The sequence below is a fragment of the Felis catus genome, chromosome D4 (genome assembly GCF_018350175.1).
Source record: "Felis catus isolate Fca126 chromosome D4, F.catus_Fca126_mat1.0, whole genome shotgun sequence".
Taxonomy (NCBI): Eukaryota; Metazoa; Chordata; class Mammalia; order Carnivora; family Felidae; genus Felis; species Felis catus.
In genome coordinates this window covers 91,514,064-91,532,132 of record NC_058380.1, presented here as the reverse complement: position 1 = coordinate 91,532,132, position 18,069 = coordinate 91,514,064, and the positions used below count along the sequence as shown (strand labels likewise).

Here is an 18,069-nt window from a genome sequence, read left to right as displayed (position 1 = left end):
CTCCTACCTACGGTTTCATGAGTGTTTCTACCATGAAAGAGTGTTGGCTTTTGTCACGTGCTCTATGTCAATTGCAGTTATCGTGTATTTTCTCCACTGTGCTTTGTGAATGGAGTGTATTATTGTTTCTTTTTCCCCCTGGCCTGTGCCTTCTTTCATTCAGCACGATGTCCTTGAGGTCCATGCAAGTTGTTGCTTGTATCCACAGCTCATTCCTGTGTATTGTGTTGTGTGGATGACTGATCTCCTTATATTGAAACACCTTGATCATGGTGTAGAATCTTTAAACATACTGCCAGATTTGTATCTTGCTAAGGATTTTTGCATTAATATTCACAAGGAATATTGGCCTGTAGTCTTTTACTGAAATGTCTGTATCTGCTTTTGATATCAAGGTAATTTTGGGTTTACAGAATGATTTAGGAAGTTTTCCCTCCTCTCAATTTTCTGAGAGTTTGAGAAGGACTGGGGTTAACTCTTAAAATGTGTGTGTTTGTGTGTGTGTAAGATTTTTAAGTGATCTCTACACTCTATGTGGGGCTCGAACTCAACCCCAAGATCAAGAGTTGCACGCTCCACAGACTGAGCCAGCAAAGTGCCCCAACTTTGAAAATGTTTGGCTGAATTCCCCAGAAGCCACATGACCCCAGGCTTCTCTTTGTTGGGAGGGTTTTGTTGTTGTCTCTTTTTTTACTATTGGATCCATCTATTTGTCCTAGGTCTGTCGAAAATTTATAGATCATCTTGAGTTTAGATCATTCTTGCCTGTCTGGGAACTTGCCATCTTAAAAAGACCGTCAGATTTGATGGTGTGAAATTTTTCTGTAAGACCACTGGTGACGCCCCCACTTCTGTTTCTGGTTCTAGCTATTGGACATTCACCTTGTTAGTGTAGCTCAGAGATTCAATTTTGTTGATGCTTTCAAAGAACCAGCTTTTGGTTTTGTGGACCGTCTCTGGTGCTTTTCTCTTCTCTATTTTACTTCTCTCCATTCTGCACATTTCCTTCATACTGCAAGCTTGGGTTTAGTCTGCTCTTCCTTTCCTAGTTCTTCAAGGTACATAGTTAGGTACTAACTGGAGATCTTTCCTCCTTTTATTTTTATTAAAAAAATTTTTTTAATGTTTATTTTTTGAGAGAGAGAAACAGAGTGTGAGCGGGGAAGGGGCAGGGAGAGACACAGAATCTGAAGCAGGCTCCAGGCTCTGAGCTGTCACTACAGAGCCCGACGCGGGGCTTGAACCCATAAACCGCAAGACCATGACCTGAGCCGAAATCAGGTGCCCAACCGACTGAGCCCCCCAGGCACCTCTATATTATTATTTTTAAAGTAGGCTCTACACCCAACACAGGGCTCAAACTCACGGCCCCGATAAGGAGCTGTGTGTTCTACCGACTAAGCCAGCTGGGCGCCTCGTACGTTTTTAATTTTTTTTAATGTAGGCATTCAAAGCTATGGATTTTGATCTGAGCACAGCCTTCCCTGCATCCCATAAATTGTGTACTTTGTGCTTTCAATTTCATAGGTCTCAAAAGTGTTTAACTTCCTTTCTGACTTCTCCACTGACCAATTGATTGTGTTTATTTATATTTGGGAGACAGAGCATGAGCAGGGGAGGGGCAGAGAGAGAGGGAGACACAGAGTCGGAAGCAGGCTCCAGGCTCTGAGCTGTCAGCACAGAGCCCGATGAGGGGATCGAACCCACGAGCAGTGAGATCTTGACCTGAGCTGAGGTCGGACGCTCAACCGACTGAGCCAGCCAGGCCCCCCCTCTTTCAATCATTTAAAATACACTGGGGTGCCTGACTCAGTTGATGGAATGTGCAAGTCTGGATCCTGGGGTTGTGGGTTCGAGCCCCATGTTGGGTATAAAGTTTACATAAAAGTAAAATCTTTAGGGGCACCTGGGGGGCTCAGTCAGTTGAGTGTCTATTTGAGCTCAGGACATGATCTCACGGTTGTGGGATTGAGCCCAGTGTCAGGCTCTACACTGAGCATGCACCCTGCTAAAGATTCTTTCCTTCTCCTTCTGCCGCTCTCCCCGGCTTGTGCTTGCTCTCAAAAAAAAAAAAAAAAAAAACAAACAAACAAACAAAAAAAACTTAAATAAAATGCATTAATACTTGTTTCGTGGCCTAAGGTAGACAGTGGAGAATGCTCCATGTGCCCTCGAGGAGCAGGGACACTCTGTTGTCGGGGGCGCTCTCGTCTGTTGGGTCTGCCTAGTTTGTAGCCCTGTTCCTGTCCTCGGTTTCCTCGCTGGTCTTCCCCTAGCGGGTCTGTGCATCTTGAAGGGGACTAACGAAGTCTCCAACTGCCACTGGAGACCCGGCTATTTCATTTGACTCTGCTGTTGATGCATTTGTGACTGTTCTACCTTCTTTATAACCCTGTCTTTTCTTCCCCGTGGAAAAATCTTGTTTTCACTGAATACAAACAAAGCAAGCTGCATCTACGTTGACCTCTTAAAAGTTTTTTTTTAATTTTTATTTGAAAGACACCGTGTGCAAGCAACGGAGAGGGCAGAGAGGTAGAAAGAGAATCCCAGCAGGCACTATGCTCGGCGTGGGGCCCGATGCAGGACTCCACCCCACGACCCTGGGATCATGACCTGAGATGAAATCAAGAGTTGGGTGCTCGACCCACTGAGCCACCCAGGCACCCCCCGTGTTTGAATTAAAGCCTATTTCGTCTGGCCTTCACAAAGCCATCCCAGCTCTCTTTGGGTCACTGTTCCATGGAGTGTCTCCCCCCTGCTTTTGCCTTCAGTCTATTTGTATCTTTGGAAGCATGGTCTCTGCTAGACAGTACGTACTTGGGTCACTGTGTTTTAGTCCATTCTGCCAAGCTCTGGTTTTGACCGAAGGGTTTCATCCATTTTATTTTACGTAATTACCAATAAGACTTCTTTCTACCACTTTGCACGTGTTTTCTATACGTTAATCCTTTTTCGTCCCTCATTTCTTCCAAGGACTTTTTTTTAAAAAACTTCGGTGAACCATTCTCACTCTCTTCTCCTTTCCACCCACGTGTATCTTTTTGATAATTTCATCGTGGCTATCATGGGTGACATCCCGAATTTCTAACAATCTGGTCCACACATACAGCAACTGTGTTCACTAACATACACGACCTATCTCCGAGACAGCTCAGACCAGTCTGTTTCTGTAGCTACTCTCAAAACACGCTGCACACCATGGGCCCCAAAACATAAACTTGTAATTATCTCCCATGAACAGCTTTTAAATCCTGGAGAATAAAAACAGGAGTGGCAGCCAAACACGTAACTGATTTGACGCATCCCAGCCGCGTCTTAACAGAGCCCCGAGTTCCCATCCGGCAGCAGTTCCGCCCAGAGTCCTTGGAGCATTTCATGCACGTCAGGCCACCTGGCGACAAGCTATCCGGCTTTCCCCTGGAGATACCTAGAATTCTCCATTTCTGACTCACTTTTGCTGTACATGGAACTCCAGGGTGACAACTTTTCTCATCAAAGCGTCATTCCATTCCCATCTTCTGGCCTTTTTTCTCCCTCACTGGGCGGCTGGCCTTGCCGTGGGTCTGCACGTCACAGGTCACCGCTCACGGCGGTCAAGACTCTCCCACTTATCCCAGGTCATCTTGTGTTGATTCTACTAGGAAGTGTCTGACCTTCTTGAATTTGTAATTTACATCTTAGAACATCACATTTGGTAAGCGTTCAGCACTGTTTCAAATCCCCTTGTGCCCGAGACCCCAACTCTAACAGACTTGTGGGGCCTGCGGAGGGTGGGACCTGTCCCTCGGGCTCTGTCCACGGCTCACATTCTGTGGTCTCCTCGCTGCTGTGGCTACTGAACTCTGATGAATCTCTCAATCGCTGCACATTTCAACGGAAGATAATTTTTAATAATTATTCCCTCTGGTAATTTCTCTGGTAATCTCAGTGTGCTCGTAGTATTTCCCCAATTTCCCCTACTTCCATGTGTGTGTTCAAGTTGAGAACGTTTAATTTAGTTTTATTAGTCCTTTTCTAATAATTCACAAGGCTGGACTGTCTTTAGTGACAGTTTTTAGCAACTAATTTTGTTCCTTTCATGGAGCCACACTTCCTTTTTTCCTCATGGTTCATTGGCTGTTGTCAAAACTGACCGCGACGGTTCTACTGCTGTTTTGTTTCTGGGGAGAATGGGAGGTGGATGTGGCCGCTCTGCCTCGCTACAGAAATCTTTTCTCTACGCTGACCTTTCCAAGGTATCCGATTTTGCATTTTGTGACCTTCTGTCTTTCACGAAATACACAGAAGCTGACGAAAGAACTTGGGTGTGGCGCTCGCTGGCTCTGTTTGCTGTGGGTCTGTGTTCGGGACAGGCCGCGAAGCACACCTTCCGCTCCCACCCCGAGATGCGTTATCTCGTCCAACGACAGGTAAGGTGCGTATGTGCTGACTTATGTATGGAGGACGGCAGGATTATCGGGCTGGAAACCTGACACCCCTGTGCACTGCAGTCAGAAGCGCCCCAAACCAACGATGGCTTGCTCTCAACTACGCAAAGACGTTTCACAGTAAAGGACCTGCTTACCAACAGAGGAAACAATCCACGTTTATGCTGCCTGGAAAGTCCGTTCTGTCGGGTGGTCCAGGAGCAGGATGAACTTGTCCACCCGCCCCTCCCCACCCCTGCAGGGCCGGGGGAGGATCCCTGAGTCCAACATGTAAACACCACAGCCGGCCAGGTGCCCGGATTCGCAGGAGGTCACAAGTGCCCCCCCCAGGACTCCCGGGTCAGGGCACATTCACAGACTCTGAGACCCCGGGCTGAACCGCATGTCGGGCTGTCCCTTCAGCTCATCTCAGAACATGTGTGGGTCCAGGAGACCCAGAGCGGCCCCAGGGGACAAGCAGAGACACTGGGGCCACACAGAAGACGTTTGGGGATCAGGAATGTAAGTCGTGATTCAAGCAGGAAGGTCCCCAGCAGGTGGGGCCTCGGGGATTCACGGCGCTGACCTCACGACGCCGTCCGGCGTCATGAGAACCACAAGCCAGAAGTGCAAAGCCAGCGGCAAAGCACCGGGCGCCCAGCTGCCCTGACCACCTCTGAGGCCCTGAGATGTCAGGCTCGGTAACCCCCTGGGGAATGTCATCAGCCTGACCCTGGAGCACGGACAGTCGGCCGAGGGGACACGCCGCGGCCAAGGTCGAGAGAGCGAACCTACCCAAGGCCAGGGTTCCGAGGACAGGTACCCACAGACGCAAGACGTGTGAGGCCCCCGGGCAGTGCCCACGGGGGGGGTCACCCCACCCTAGGCGGGGCCCAGATGGGCAAGGGGTGAGCCTCAGTGTTGAACACGTAGGCGTCCAGGCTGAGCAGGGCCGGGTCGTCGGAGAAGAGCAGGTACAGGTACTTGAGCGTCTCCCCCAGAAAGAAGCTCTCCATCTTGTCCCGGGGCTGGGGATTGAGGGGATCCTGGACGTTGCTGATGGAAGAATAGCCACCCGAGGGGACCTGCACGAGAGCGGAGACCGCGGCGTCACCACGGCTGCAGGCCCAGCCAGCTCCCCACGCCGGGCTCAGCCCTCGGGGGCGCCGGCGGCCGCAGGGCCCCCGGCCGGGGCCCCTGCGCCTCACCGCGGCGGCACCCGTGGCCAAGGGCCGGGTCTGAGGCAGACGACCCCAAGGTCCGCCGGGGGACCGGCCCCCCGGGAGCTCAGCCGCAGCTCCTCCAGACGGCCCCCCTCAGAGACGCCAGCCGCCCTCACGTGACCCGACGTGCAGCCCGTGCTCCGGAACCCGGAGGCGGCCTCCCGAAGGCCCCCGAGCACCTGAGGCGGCCGGGACCCACCCACTGCCCGGCCGCCACAGGGCATACGCGGGTCGGGTTTTGGCGCTCGCGCTCTGCCGGGGTGGGTGGCGGGCCCCGGACACGGCGTGACCTCCGAGCCCCGGCCCAGACCGCGAGACGGGTGTCGGGGCCACGGTCACGGCGCCGTCTGGGGTGGGAAAGGGCTGCCCGGGGCCACACGGAGGATCCGGGAGGAGAGTCGCCCTGTGCACACGGGGCCACAGAGCCTGGTCCCCGAGACCCCGGGGCACGTGGCGCCGAACTCCCGAGGCCGCGGCGAGCCTGCACCACCCCCGCCCCCGGCCCCCTCTGGCTGCCCCGGCTAGGGGAGAGGGACTCAGGGCTGGGCAGGGCAGGCGCTCACCCGCGTGTACTTGTTGAAGCTCTGCAGGATCTCCCAGCCCCAGTCCTGGTACTTGCGCTCTCCCGTGAGGCGGTGCAGGTAGAACAGACTCTCCACCGTCTCGGGCCGCAGCAAGTTGTGCCTGTCGGCCGGCTGGGCGGGGGAGGGGGGAGGGGGGAGGGAGGGATGGGGGACACAACACGGGCTGAGCTCGGCCGGCTGGGGTGGGGGGACACGGGAGGAGCTAGGCCGAGCCCGCAGGGCGCCCCCACGCCAGACCCCAGCCCGGCTCACCTTGACCTGCACGTCCTTGCGGTCGCTCTGGGGGTACAGGTTGAAGTGCACGATTTCGGGGCTCAGCCCCGTCTCCATCTGGCGGTTCATCTGGTAGCAGGTGTCCATGAGCGCCCGGGCCAGCTCCATGTGGTCGGCGGGCAGGCCGTGGTGGGCGCCCAGAGCCAGCGTCCCTGGCAGGAAGCACACCAGGTGGTCCTGAAACCAGAGCGGTTTCCTCACCACTGTGAGTCGGTGGCCACGTGGGGCACGGGCGGGGGCCACACCGGGTGCAGGGTCCAGCGCTCCCTCAGGCCCTCCGCATCCCCAGGGGTCGACGGGCCTGAACGGGGACTCCTCAGGGCCCACAAGGGCAGGAACGTGGAAAGCGACTCCACTACGGGCCCGGCCCCTGGAGCTCCACATGGGCAGGGGGGAGGGTGGTGGACGACACCCGCCTGCCAGGGGAGTGGATGCTGACCCGGGTCTGGCCCTGACCCCACAAACACTGATGGAGTACCAGGGGCAGGGGACAAGTAACTAGACCCAAGGCAGAGGGCAGAGGGCAGGGGGCAGGGAGGGGAGGGGAGACGGGAGGGGGGAGGGGGGAGGGGGGAGGGGGGAGGGGGGGGAGGGAGGGGAGGGGGGAGGGGAGGGGAGGGGGGAGGGGGGAGGGGAGGGGAGGGGGGAGGGGATGGGAGGGGAGGGGGCAGGGGGGAGGAAGGAGGGGAGGGGAGGGGGGACGGAGGAGGGGAGGGGGGAGGAGAGAGGGGAGGGGGGGAGGAGAGAGGGGAGAGGGGAGAGGGGAGGGGAGGGGGGAGGGAGTGGACTCTTGGGGGGGGTCCTGGGGAAGGCACAGGGTCCCCGGGGGACGGGAGCGGCACCCCGGGGGAGGGGCCAGGGACCCATCACAGACCCCAGCCCCCCTTGCCGCACACCGCCGCGCGGTCCATCGTCGACCTGTGAGGGCTCACGCCCCACGACCAGAATCTGAGCCATCTCTCCAACGTCCAGACTCGCGAAGCCATCGGGGGCCCAGAAAAACGGGTGGGTGCCGCCCCCTACGCCCCACCTGCATCACGACCGTGCTCACCATCTTGGCGCTGAAGCGGCCGTGGGCCAGCTCCCCCACAAAGGTGAGCTTCCTGGGCTCAGACCTGCGCAGCAGGTGCCTTTTGATTCCCTCGACGGCTTCGAGGTAGTCTTCCAGTAACCTGTGAACCGGCAGGCCCCGTGGGCTCAGGCCAGGTGGGTGCGCGGCCCGACCCCCTGCCCGGTTACCCAGGAGCGGGCACGTGGCCACGAGCTGCCATCCCCACGCTGGCGGCCTAGAGGCCTGGTGGCACCAGGTGGCACCACGCCAGCCTGGAGATGCAGGCTCGTGGCAGTCGGCGGCCTGGGGCACACACGGGGCTGTGCCCGCCGCTCCCCCGAACAGGGTCGTCCCTCTCAGCCGGCCCCCGTGGACCACCCGGGACCCCACGTGCCCACCAGGGTTCTCTCAACGTCCCCACGTTCAGGCGTGGGGAACTCCGGCTCCCCAGGCGTGATGCCCTGATCTCTGCCCGTAGCGGTCGGCCTCCTGGAGCTGCCCACCCCCAGCGGTCCTGGGTCGTGGTCACCCCCTGGCGTGAGACTTCAAGGATTTCCAGTCCCTTCGCTAGAGTGACCTGTGTTTTCCCGACCGCACGACGAGGCTCCCCGAGGCACTGCCGTCTGGGAAAGCGCACGTCTGAAGCGTCAACCCGGCAGCGCGGGGAGGCCCAGGGGCCCCCGGCCACCTTCTGCTGGGGAGCGGACAAGCGGAGCCGCCTCCACAACCCCGAGGACGAGAGCTCGGCCGGTGAGCCGGGGGCCCCTCGGCCGGGCCCAGACCCCAGGCCCTGCCTGGCGCAGAGGGGCCGGGGACCTCCGTGACCAGCCAGGCGTCCTCTCTGGCACGAAGGCCGTGCCGGGAAGAGACACATCCCCCGCGGAGGGGCCGAGTCCGGGTCCGGCACGGCCGCTGCCTCCCGACCGAGAACTCGGGACAAGGGGAGCCTCGGGGACCCCGTCCCCGAGGCAGCAGAAACAGGCCTCACTGCGTCTCCTTCTTTCCGCCCTGGATCCACTGCTTCAACAGGTACTCGTAGTAGCTGTCGGCCCTGGCGCCCAGAGTGAACACTCCCATGTGAGTGAAGAGGCCGCTGTGCGTGTTGATGAACATGGGCACCAGCCCGTCCTTCTTCCCCGACAGGGAGTGCACACGCCTCGTCACCTCCTCCGCGGCCTCCTGGGACACACACACACACACACACAAGGGGAGAGTGCGGGTGAGCCAGGGGGACGGGGCTGCCGGACCTCGGGCCAGCCGAGGAAGGCGGGCCTCGTCGGCTCACCCCTCCTCCGTGACAGGCGGGCCCGTTCCCAGCGGAGGACGGAAGAGGACGAGGACGGAAGAGGCCGGTGTCCCGGCCCACGGCGCTCCCCTGCCCGGCTGCACCGGGCAAGGGCTCCTGAGGGTGGCCCCGGCCACGCGGCAACCAGGTCCCCACCCTCACACGCGGCTGCCTCGATGAGCGGGCAGATGCCGAGGGCCCCGAACACGGGGCTGAGCTCCTCTTCCTGGCAGGGGACCGTGTCTGAAGGCCACAGCCGCGGTCCCCGGGACCTCCTGCCCAGGCATGGCCGTCTGCTCCCGCTCGCTGGAGGGAAGGCAGGCGCGTCTGCTTCCGGGCCCGCGGTCGCGGCACACCCGCCCGCCGATCCTGTTCATCCTTCGAGACCCAACCAACCTCAGCTCCTCCCGGGTAGCGCCACGCATCTGTGCTCCATGGCCCTGTGCGCGTTTGCTCACGGCGCTCGGGACCCTGCCTGGGGAGTGACTTCCTGGCCTCCACCCGCCACGGACGCCCGCCCCCTTTTACAAAGTCCTCTGAGGCAGGGGCGGCTTCAATTTCCCTTGGGTCTCCAGCAGCTACAGGGATCCGGCATCGCAACGGCGCCCGGCCGGCGTCTCAGAGCAAACGGAGAGACGCTGAGCTTCCGGAGCACGAGCCAACGACAGGAAAGCCGCTAATCCGCCGACAAGCAGACAGGCACCCGGACGCCCACCTCCACCCGGGAGATGAACACGGGGCCTGTGGGCGTTTGGAAAACGCCACACGTCATCAGGACAAAATCCACGGCCCAGAGGAGGCACCCTCACGTGCCCACCGCGAAGGCTACCGAGAAAGACCGGAGGACAAGCGCGGGCTGCCGCGGAAAAGCCAGAGCCCCGCGTGCGCCTGGAACCTTCTCCCGGGAGCGCCGCTCTTACCACCCCCGCGTGGGAAACAACCCAGCTGCTCCTCAACGCACGAGAGCCCGGACGGCACGTGGTCCGACCGCACGATGGCAGACCGCCGGGCCACGAAAAGGGATGCTTCGGACACGTGCTACGACACGGGTGCGCTTCTCCCGGACGCTTCCAGCGCGGACGAAGACGTCACGCGTGGCGACAGAACCGGCCACAGACGGCCCACGCCGTACGTAGGACCTCACTCACGCCGAGCATTCCAAACAGAGAAAGCCACGCACGACCAGTGGATTTGCGGCCACCGAGGCAGGGGGCCCGGGTGGGAGCGCTAGGGTGCGCTGGCCTACTTCCTGAGGCGAGGACCTGGTTCTGGAATCAGACGGTGGCAGCCGCTGCCCACGTGGGACTGTGGCGCGATGTTCAAGCCAAGAGGCAAAACTTCCTGACGTTCAAATCGCAGCTCAGGTTTTTCAGGAAGAGTGACGAGGCAGAGCGCCAAGTCCAGAGGGTCCGCCGCGTGCTGGAGACTCACCCACGAGGAGAGGGACCCCGGCCAACGGGGTCGGGGCGAGGGTCAGGAGCGAGGTCCACGAGGACCGTCAGCGACGGGCTAGCGAGGCCGAAACCCACGACCGTGGGCCCCTGCCTCGCTCCCGCCACGGACCACCCCCGAGGGCCACCACAGCACGAGGCAGGGGGCAGTTGGGACCCCAAGGACACGGGCCCGCGCTCGGACTCAGCCCCCGGTCGACGCCCTTCCCGCCCGCGCAGCTGAGGAAAGGCGAGGAACGAGGGACCGGAAAGCACACAGGACGGTGGTCCCGCGGCCCGGGGTCAAGTCCACGCACGCCTCCGCTTGGTGTGACGCCTCCGGCCGGCAGGCCGGCCCCCCGTACCTGAAACTTCTTACTCCCCGTGAGGCGGGAGAGCTCTCGGAACTCCAGCTGAATGCTCGTGACCTCGGCCACCGTGCTGTCCGAGGTCCAGCGGGGCGGGTGGGCGGCTCCGGTGCCGATGTTCACGTCCGAGTATGGGATCCTGGAGGGCGTCTGGAACGCAGGCAGCAGCCGATTCCCAAAGTCTTCCTGATGACGCGACACGACGAGGACCGAGGTTTCCCGTCACACGGCAGCCTCGGCTCCGTTCCACGACGCCCACCCTCCCGCCCCACCCCCGCCACCCCGCCACCCGTGCTCACCCCCGTAAGTGGACACGGGACCTCACTGGCTTCACGTGGCCTCGGCGCTCAACAGCGGCGAGACCGAGGAGCCCCGAGAGCACTTCCCCACGGGTCGCGACGGTGACGGGGACCTTCCCACGCACGTGCGCGGGAGCGAGACCCAGACGACCGGGGAGACGGGAGTCCCGGAACAGACCCCCGCCCCCACCCCCCGGGGGCCCCTCGAGCCGCGGAACCTCCGCCGGCGCCCGGACACTCACGGCCTTCCTCAGGAAGAGGTCGTCCCCGGACAGGTGGTAGGCGCTCAGAAGGCCGCCCAGGATCCGGATCGTGCTCTCGAACAGGTTGACGTCCACGTCTTTCTGAAACCGGAGCTTCTTAGACACCCACTTGCGGGCTTCTTCAAACTCTGCGACGGGAGACGGGGTGGGAGCGGCAGTAGGTTACAGGTCCCGGCGCCCCCGTGACCGCTCGCTGGCTCTGGGGCCACGTGTGTCCTCGTGTCTCTCTCTCCCGAGGGGCCTCGCCATCACTTCTCACGGCAAGGGGACACACCGCGGAGCCCCCTGCACCCGGAGGACGGGCAGCCAGCGTGCCGTCGTGAGCACCAACGCTGACGGGTAACGGCCACGGCACAAAGGGCCACGTGAGTAACTCAGGGGGAGCCTCTGGCCTCTACGGAACACCGGAAACGGACTCCGAGAGACCGATTCGGAAGTACCCAAAGACCCGTAGCCTCAACCACACCCCGTCCACGTGGCCTGAGAAGAGTGTGATGGAGAGACCCGGGACGCCGATGGCCTTATCGGATCACGTGCCGCCTCCCACCAGGGAGCCCCTTTCCGGCTAGGACGGGAGCACGGGCTGGAACTGCCCCCGGACGCCAGCCCAGGCCTTCGGCCGGGAGCCGAGGGGGCGACTGCCCTGAGCGTCCCCGGGACGCCTGCCATCAAGGGACAAAGCGACTGCCTGCCACCCAGGGGAAGGGAGAGCTCCTCAGACGGAAACAGTGGCGTCTACACCCTCCAGGGCACGGCTCGCTCCCTCGCGCGCCCAGGCGTTCCACCGGGGGAACTTGGCCGCGTGCTCGGGGACGAGCAGGTACCTTTTTTCAGACCCAAAATCCACATGGTGTCCAGGGCGTCAATCAGCGTAAGTCCCAGGCCAAACCACTCGCTGAAGGACCTGGACACGGGTTTCAGCTCGTCGTGGCCCCAGGCGAACTTGCGGTAGCCGGTCCACGCGTGGCGGAAGGCGTCTATCACGGCCCTCTGACGCTCGTTCGGGGAGGCTGGGAGGAAGACGGCGGGTCGTGGGGACCGGAACCGCCCAGGGTTCAGACACCGCCCCTCTGCAGCCCCAAGCCGCGGGGCGCTCAGTGGGGTGGGGGGACACCGTCCGGGGCCGCAGGGCGGCAGCGGACGACCCCGAAGGTCGGGGCGCGGCGCCGCCGGGCTCGGAGCCGCACGGCTGGACGCGGCTGCCAAGGTGGCGAGGCCTCCAGGGTCCACACGCGACGGCTCGGCCTCTCATCCGCCTGGCCTGCGCCCGTCCGCCTCCACCAGACGCCCGGCGGGCACGACCCTCTGGAGCTGCGGGGAACGCGCAGCGGGCGGAGGTGTTTGAGGCAGCAGACCGGTGCCTGCCGCTCCGCCACGGCAGCCGCGCTGTGCAATCCGGCCGGGGGAGCATCAGACGTGGCGGGCGGGCTCCGGTGACCTCCACGAGAGCGCCTCATCTCACAGGTGCCCACGTCGTGCGTGCCTCAGCAGCTCTGGGTGTTTTCGGGGAGGGAACAGCGTGTGGCAGACACACCCAAGGCCGCCCTGGGGCCCTTCCAGGGTGGCCTCGACGCCGACCGAGAAGGTTTCTCCCCTCCACACGTCGGAGGACCAGGCACGAGTGACAGGGCCCCCAGGCGGACAGAAACGTGGGCGTCGGCGGCTTCGCGGCACGTGTCCTCTCGGTGCGGCCTGAGGCCCAGTCGTGTTGGCATCTGCGGCTTTGACATCGGTCCTCAGAGCCCCGCGACCGCTCTGCCTCCCCCCACACGCCCGGGCCGCCCGTCCCGGCTCCGGGCTCCTTCCTCCTCCTCCTCCCCTCAGTGGCAACAGCGACAGGACTGGAGGATCACAGCCTGGGCCCCAGGCTCAGCTGACCCGGCGCGAGCCCCCGCTCCGGGAGGCAAATGGCCGTGGCCGCTGCCGGCCTAACCTCGGCTCTCCCGTCCGTGGAACGGGCCTACGACAGACCGATGACCTCAAAGGCCGCCACGAGAACCAAAGCAGACAGGCCGCACGGAGCGTACAAAGCGCCAGTGCCCCGAGGGCCCTCCACTACCGGTGCCAGAACGCAGGACCCCAGGACCCCACCGAGCCGGGGCCGTGTCTCCACTCTCCCCAGGCCCCGCGCTGGCACGGACGCGGGCAGTTCCCGCACAGGCGGCCTGTGGCTGCCGCGACGGGCCTGGGACCGCGGGCCGCCGTGGAGCCCCGTGCCCTCCCCAAGGCTCTACAGAGAGCTGGGGCCCGCCCGGGTGCCCAGCTGGGTGTCCACGCGCCCTCTCCGTCACCATGTCCGGGCGAGGCCCGACGGGGCGCAGGCGGGGCCTTACCTGGTTGGTTCTGAATCCCGGCGGCCTGTGAGGAAGGCTTGGTGGGGGGGCCCTCTGCCTTTCTCGAAGGGGGTTCGGTGCCCTGCTCCGGCTCGATCACCGCACCCCTCCAGCTTCAGGGAGAGGAGGAAGAGGAGTCAGCCGGCTTGAGGGCAGAGATGCAAACGCCCGCGGTCACAGCCTGGCTGGGCCCGTGGCGGCCCTCCGCTCCATGCGGCACGACGCGGAGAAGGCAGGGCCCCGCCCCCACCGGGGTCCCGCTCTCTCCACTGTCTGCTCTGGGAGGAGAAGCCGCTTCAGACAGCGCGCCGATCCTACCCCTTCGTTTTTCAGGAAACGTCAAACGGACCGGCCTCTGCGCATCCAGCGACCCGTGCTGCCTCGTCTCTGACGCTCCCTGTACCTGACCACCGTCCTCTGCGTGCTCTCTTCCTGACGAGCGTCGCCCACCACCTCGTCCCTCCGCCTCGTGTCATCCTGCCTCCGGTCCTTGGAGTCTTTGTCGGGGGCTCTAATCTGCAGGTTGGGCGGTCCCCGTCGGAAATGCCTCTGAGGCTTCTAGATCGAAACAAGAGCCACTCGTGAAAACAGTTCAACGGCCCAGGAGCTGCCACTCCGTTTCCACCTGGGATGCTCTCCCTATCAGACCCAACCCCACGGGCCGCGTGGAATGGCTGGTGGCGCACGGCCCCCGGAGGAGATGCCTTCCCGCTCCCACGGCAACACGCAGATTTGGCCAGAAGATCCTTTCTCACGATCTCCGGGCCCTGACCAACCGGGACGGAGACTGTGCCAACGGGCCGGCGCGGCCCTGGGCAGTGGGTTGGCATCCTGGCCCGGGAGGGTTCCGGGCCGTCACAGGCCCTAAAGGTAGCAATAAAGGGTCAGGGCCACGTCCCCGTGGATGGAGGCGCAAAGAACACTGTCCCGGGCCTGTGCCCCAGGACTCCCACCCTTTGTGCTCAGAACCGGGTGGCCAGGGCACCGGGTCCAGGGACGGAGCGCAGGGGCCCAGGCGTAGCCCGTCGTCAGCAGAGGGCAGGAGGAGGCCCCTCCTCCGCAGGACACAGCAAGGAGGCCGACTCGGGGATCGAACACATCTCTGCCGCTCAGTACCCACAGGACCCGTGAAGGGGTCCTCGTTGGAAAGACGCCAGTGCCACGGAGCCGGGACCCCCGCGGCCAAGAGGATGGGATCTGGCCGCACACAAAGCACCGGGGCTGACCCAGGCCTGGGGCACAAGTGCCGCAGTCCGAGCAGCAGAAAAGGTCCCAGCGGCCCCGCCACAAGGGGCCCCGCGCCCCGAGGCCCGGACCCGGGGAGCCGTGCACACCGACCCCGGCCGCCACCCCAGACGGGATCACGGGCCTCCCGAGCAACGGAAGCGTGTCTTTCGGCGGGCAACCGTGCAGGCGGGCTCTGCTCCCATCGCCGTCACGAGAGCCCAGGTGCACGAGAGCGGCCAAGAGGAGCGAGAGACGTGCGTGTCGGCTCCACGAGGGAGGACGGGAGCCGTTTGACACACAGCCTCCGAGTAAGACGGTTTGCAGAGAGGCCTCCTGGCCGCTCCCCGTGGGGCCCGACCCCAGCCCCCTTCCCCGCCCACGCCCACGCCCTCTGAAACTGCAGCTCCCTGAACAAGCCCAGCTCCCCCTGCCTCGGGCAACGTCACTGGACTCGAGCCCTGCTCTCCCGACTCCACCCAGGACCAGCGGCGGCCCAGTCTCACACCGCCGTCCAGCGTCCCGTCCCCAGCCTCATCCCTGGAGGCGACTGCCATTTTCCTCCCGGGATGGACACCACGGGCCACCCACCGGCCTGCTCCCGCCGGCCTGCCGCTCCTCCAGACAAGGGGCGGGTCTGTTTCGCTCCCCAGCAGGTATCCAAGGGGAAGGGAGGAAAGAACATTCCTCCTCCTTGCCCCAAGCGTCATCCTACTGGCTCAGAATAAGGGGCGCAGGGCGCGAACATCAGACAAACAACAAGGGAAAGAACTGCTTCCCCCGTCCGTGTGGAACATCACGCGCGGTTCTGAAACGCCCGTGGGACCGACCGACCCCGGTCGCAACCCCACGTGTAGTTCACTGAACACACCTGGGGTAAAAGCCCCGGCGAGTTTTCTGGATTAGCATCTGCCTTCTGAGGAGCCGGCAAGACGGGCGGATCTGCTGGTCTCGCCTTCCGCTCTTCTGCTGACCTGCCATCCACGGCTAAACGAGAGAACAGGTTTTATCCCAAACGTGCCGCACAGCCCCAAGGAGAGCCCGAGCGAGCGCGTGGAGGAACGCGTCTAGGCGGGCGCTCCTCACCACGAGAGGACACCGTGAGACCTGGGGAAGGTCCTTTAAACCAACTCAAGAACGGCCAAGGGTAACCAAACCTTCCTCAAAGCACTTGGCAGCTTCTGTCCTGCAGCCCAGCCCACACGGACCTCCCCTCAGCGGCTTCCCTTCCAGGAAGCGCAGACCCCGGCCTATGTGCAGCTGTCTCCAGCCGCCCGCAGCAGCTCCTGAGCTTTCCTCCCCCACAGGGGTTCCCTACGCCCTCACCCAGACTGCCCGGGCCGCTCGGAACACACGGTAACACGTGTGAGGAAGTTCAGGGAGCGTGTCTGGACGGGGCACGCGACCTCAGGACCCGAACGTCTCCGTGAGGCACAGAGAACGGAGAGGCCGGCCCTTACACCGGACACCCAGGAAGCGGGCGGGCAACATCACATTGACTCGAGCCACGTTCTAGCAGGGTGGCGAAAGACACTCTCCGCTCCTTTTCGTCTGCGCTTCTCGCCAATTCGCAGACGCTCCAGGCGCTTAAGGCGCACGGCCAGACCGCTTCTGCCCAGCCACCCGCAGTGGGTGACGCACACGCATGGGGATGAGGCACACGCGCAGCCGGTACCTCTCCACTGGTCAGCCACGCTGATGTAGGACAGGAGCCCGCAGAGCACGAGAAACGTGAGGAAGAAAAGGATCACGTTGCGCTGTAGTCTCGACAGCTGCTTCCATTTCTACGGGACGGAAAACAACACAGCTGGGACCCGTGCGACCGCTGCAAATTCAGGGAGGACAGTGGGTAACTCCCAAGGTCCGGTTTCTGAACCGGGGGAAGCGCCCCGGCGGCAGAGACTGACGAGCCGCGGGGATATTCCAGACGGTATAGGGGAACGGAAATAAACAACAGACGCAGAAGCCATACGTGTCCTATCGCAGGGGCAGCGGGGAGAGGCTCGCGCGACGCGCGTGTTCCGTCTCAGGCAGCCGGCGGGACCCCGCATCTGCCCCGACGTGGGGGTGTCGATGCCCTGCAGCCCGAGACCGCGGGGCTCCTGACCCACCGCACCGAGGGGCAGCCTACAGCTTCCCCCCTCCCCGACCCCGCCCCGCCGAGCGCGGGCTGTAAAGACGGCCTGCGGCCGGCGACCGCCGCTCCCCGGGCCCGGACGAGCGCCCGCGCTCCAGGCAGGGGACGGCGGGCGGGCCGCGGGACCCCGGCCCGGCGCCGACCCTCACCCTCCAGCACGAGCGCCGCCGCCAGCTTTTGCTGCCGTCGTAGCTCTGGCCAAGGCTCAGCGTCACCGAGATGAAGTCCCGATGTGGCGCCGGCGGCGGCGGCGGATACATGACAGCGGTGGCGGCGGCCCGGGCGACCCCGCCCACTGGCGGCGTCAGGAGGCCGGGCTCTGAGAGGCGCCGGGGGCTTCGCTGGTCCGACACCCGCGGGCAGCCATCGCAGCGCCGTCCACACCCCGCCCATCGCGCGCGCGGCCAATGCGCCTGCGCCGCGCCCTCCTATTCCCCACCGCGCCTGCGCCCGCCCTCGTGGCCCTCTGCGTGCGTGTTTACGTCCCGCCGCGTCGGCGCACGGCCGCACCTGCGCCGTGAGGCGCTTGCCCGCCCGCGCCTGCGCGCAGCCCGCCGGCGCAGAGCCTGGGACTCGGCTGAGCGCCGCGTCCCCGGGACCGGCCGGCTCCGTGGTGTTGGCAGGACGTCCGGCGCCCCGCGCCCCCGCTCCGGGGCTCGACTCCCGGCCCCGGGCGGACTTCCCGGCCCAGAGCTAGTGGGGGCCGCAGCTCAGCGAGAGGACAGCGGGTCCGGTGCGAGCCCGAGTCGAGGCGGGGCGGCTGTCGGTGTCCGCTCTTTGGAGCCGATGGGCTTGGGGGCGCGCGGACGACCGCCGCGGCGAGTTGTGCGCGCGTTTCCCCTCAGTAGACACGCGGCAGGGCGGAGCGAGCCCCGCAGCGCCGAGGGCCGTCCCCGCTCCTTGCCGGCCCCCTCGGGTGAGCCCGCCGCCTCCCGCAGTCCCGGCCGCCGCACTTAGGGGTGTGTGGCGGGCTCCCCGGCGTGTGCGCCTCCCTGGCTTGTCTGAAGCTGCCCCAGAAAGCGCCTCCTGCTCTCCGCCCCCCCCCTTCCCTAGCGGGGGTCATCCCCGATGCCCCTGCGGGTCTTTTCCCCACACAGGGCTCTGCCGGTAGTGCCAGCGGTGCCCTCGTGCGTCCGTCCCTGCACATGCCGACAGCAGGGAGAAGGTGGTATCTGGAGGGTGGATCACCGGGC

The 18,069-nt window shown here is 63.5% G+C and overlaps 1 protein-coding gene across 3 annotated transcripts; it reads right to left on the bottom strand.

The window, feature by feature from the left end:
- Positions 1-2,459: 2,459 nt before the first annotated feature.
- On the bottom strand, positions 2,460-17,278 carry LOC123381672 (endoplasmic reticulum mannosyl-oligosaccharide 1,2-alpha-mannosidase-like). Of its 3 annotated transcripts, none has more exons than XM_045043310.1 (13): positions 17,026-17,278; positions 16,415-16,523; positions 15,611-15,726; positions 13,919-14,073; positions 13,516-13,628; positions 12,007-12,192; positions 11,162-11,310; positions 10,618-10,770; positions 8,526-8,716; positions 7,538-7,658; positions 6,466-6,663; positions 6,193-6,324; positions 2,460-5,491 (listed from the first exon to the last, which is right to left on the bottom strand). In XM_045043310.1, the coding sequence occupies exons 1-13, from the start codon at positions 17,134-17,136 to the stop codon at positions 5,279-5,281; spliced, it is 1,947 nt and encodes a 648-aa protein (XP_044899245.1). In that variant the 5' UTR covers positions 17,137-17,278; the 3' UTR covers positions 2,460-5,278. The 3 variants fall into 3 exon arrangements, with proteins under 3 accessions (XP_044899245.1, XP_044899244.1, XP_044899246.1); XM_045043309.1 differs by having other exon boundaries at positions 10,618-10,806; positions 17,026-17,277; XM_045043311.1 differs by lacking the exon at positions 13,919-14,073 and having other exon boundaries at positions 10,618-10,806; positions 17,026-17,059.
- Positions 17,279-18,069: the final 791 nt, after the last annotated feature.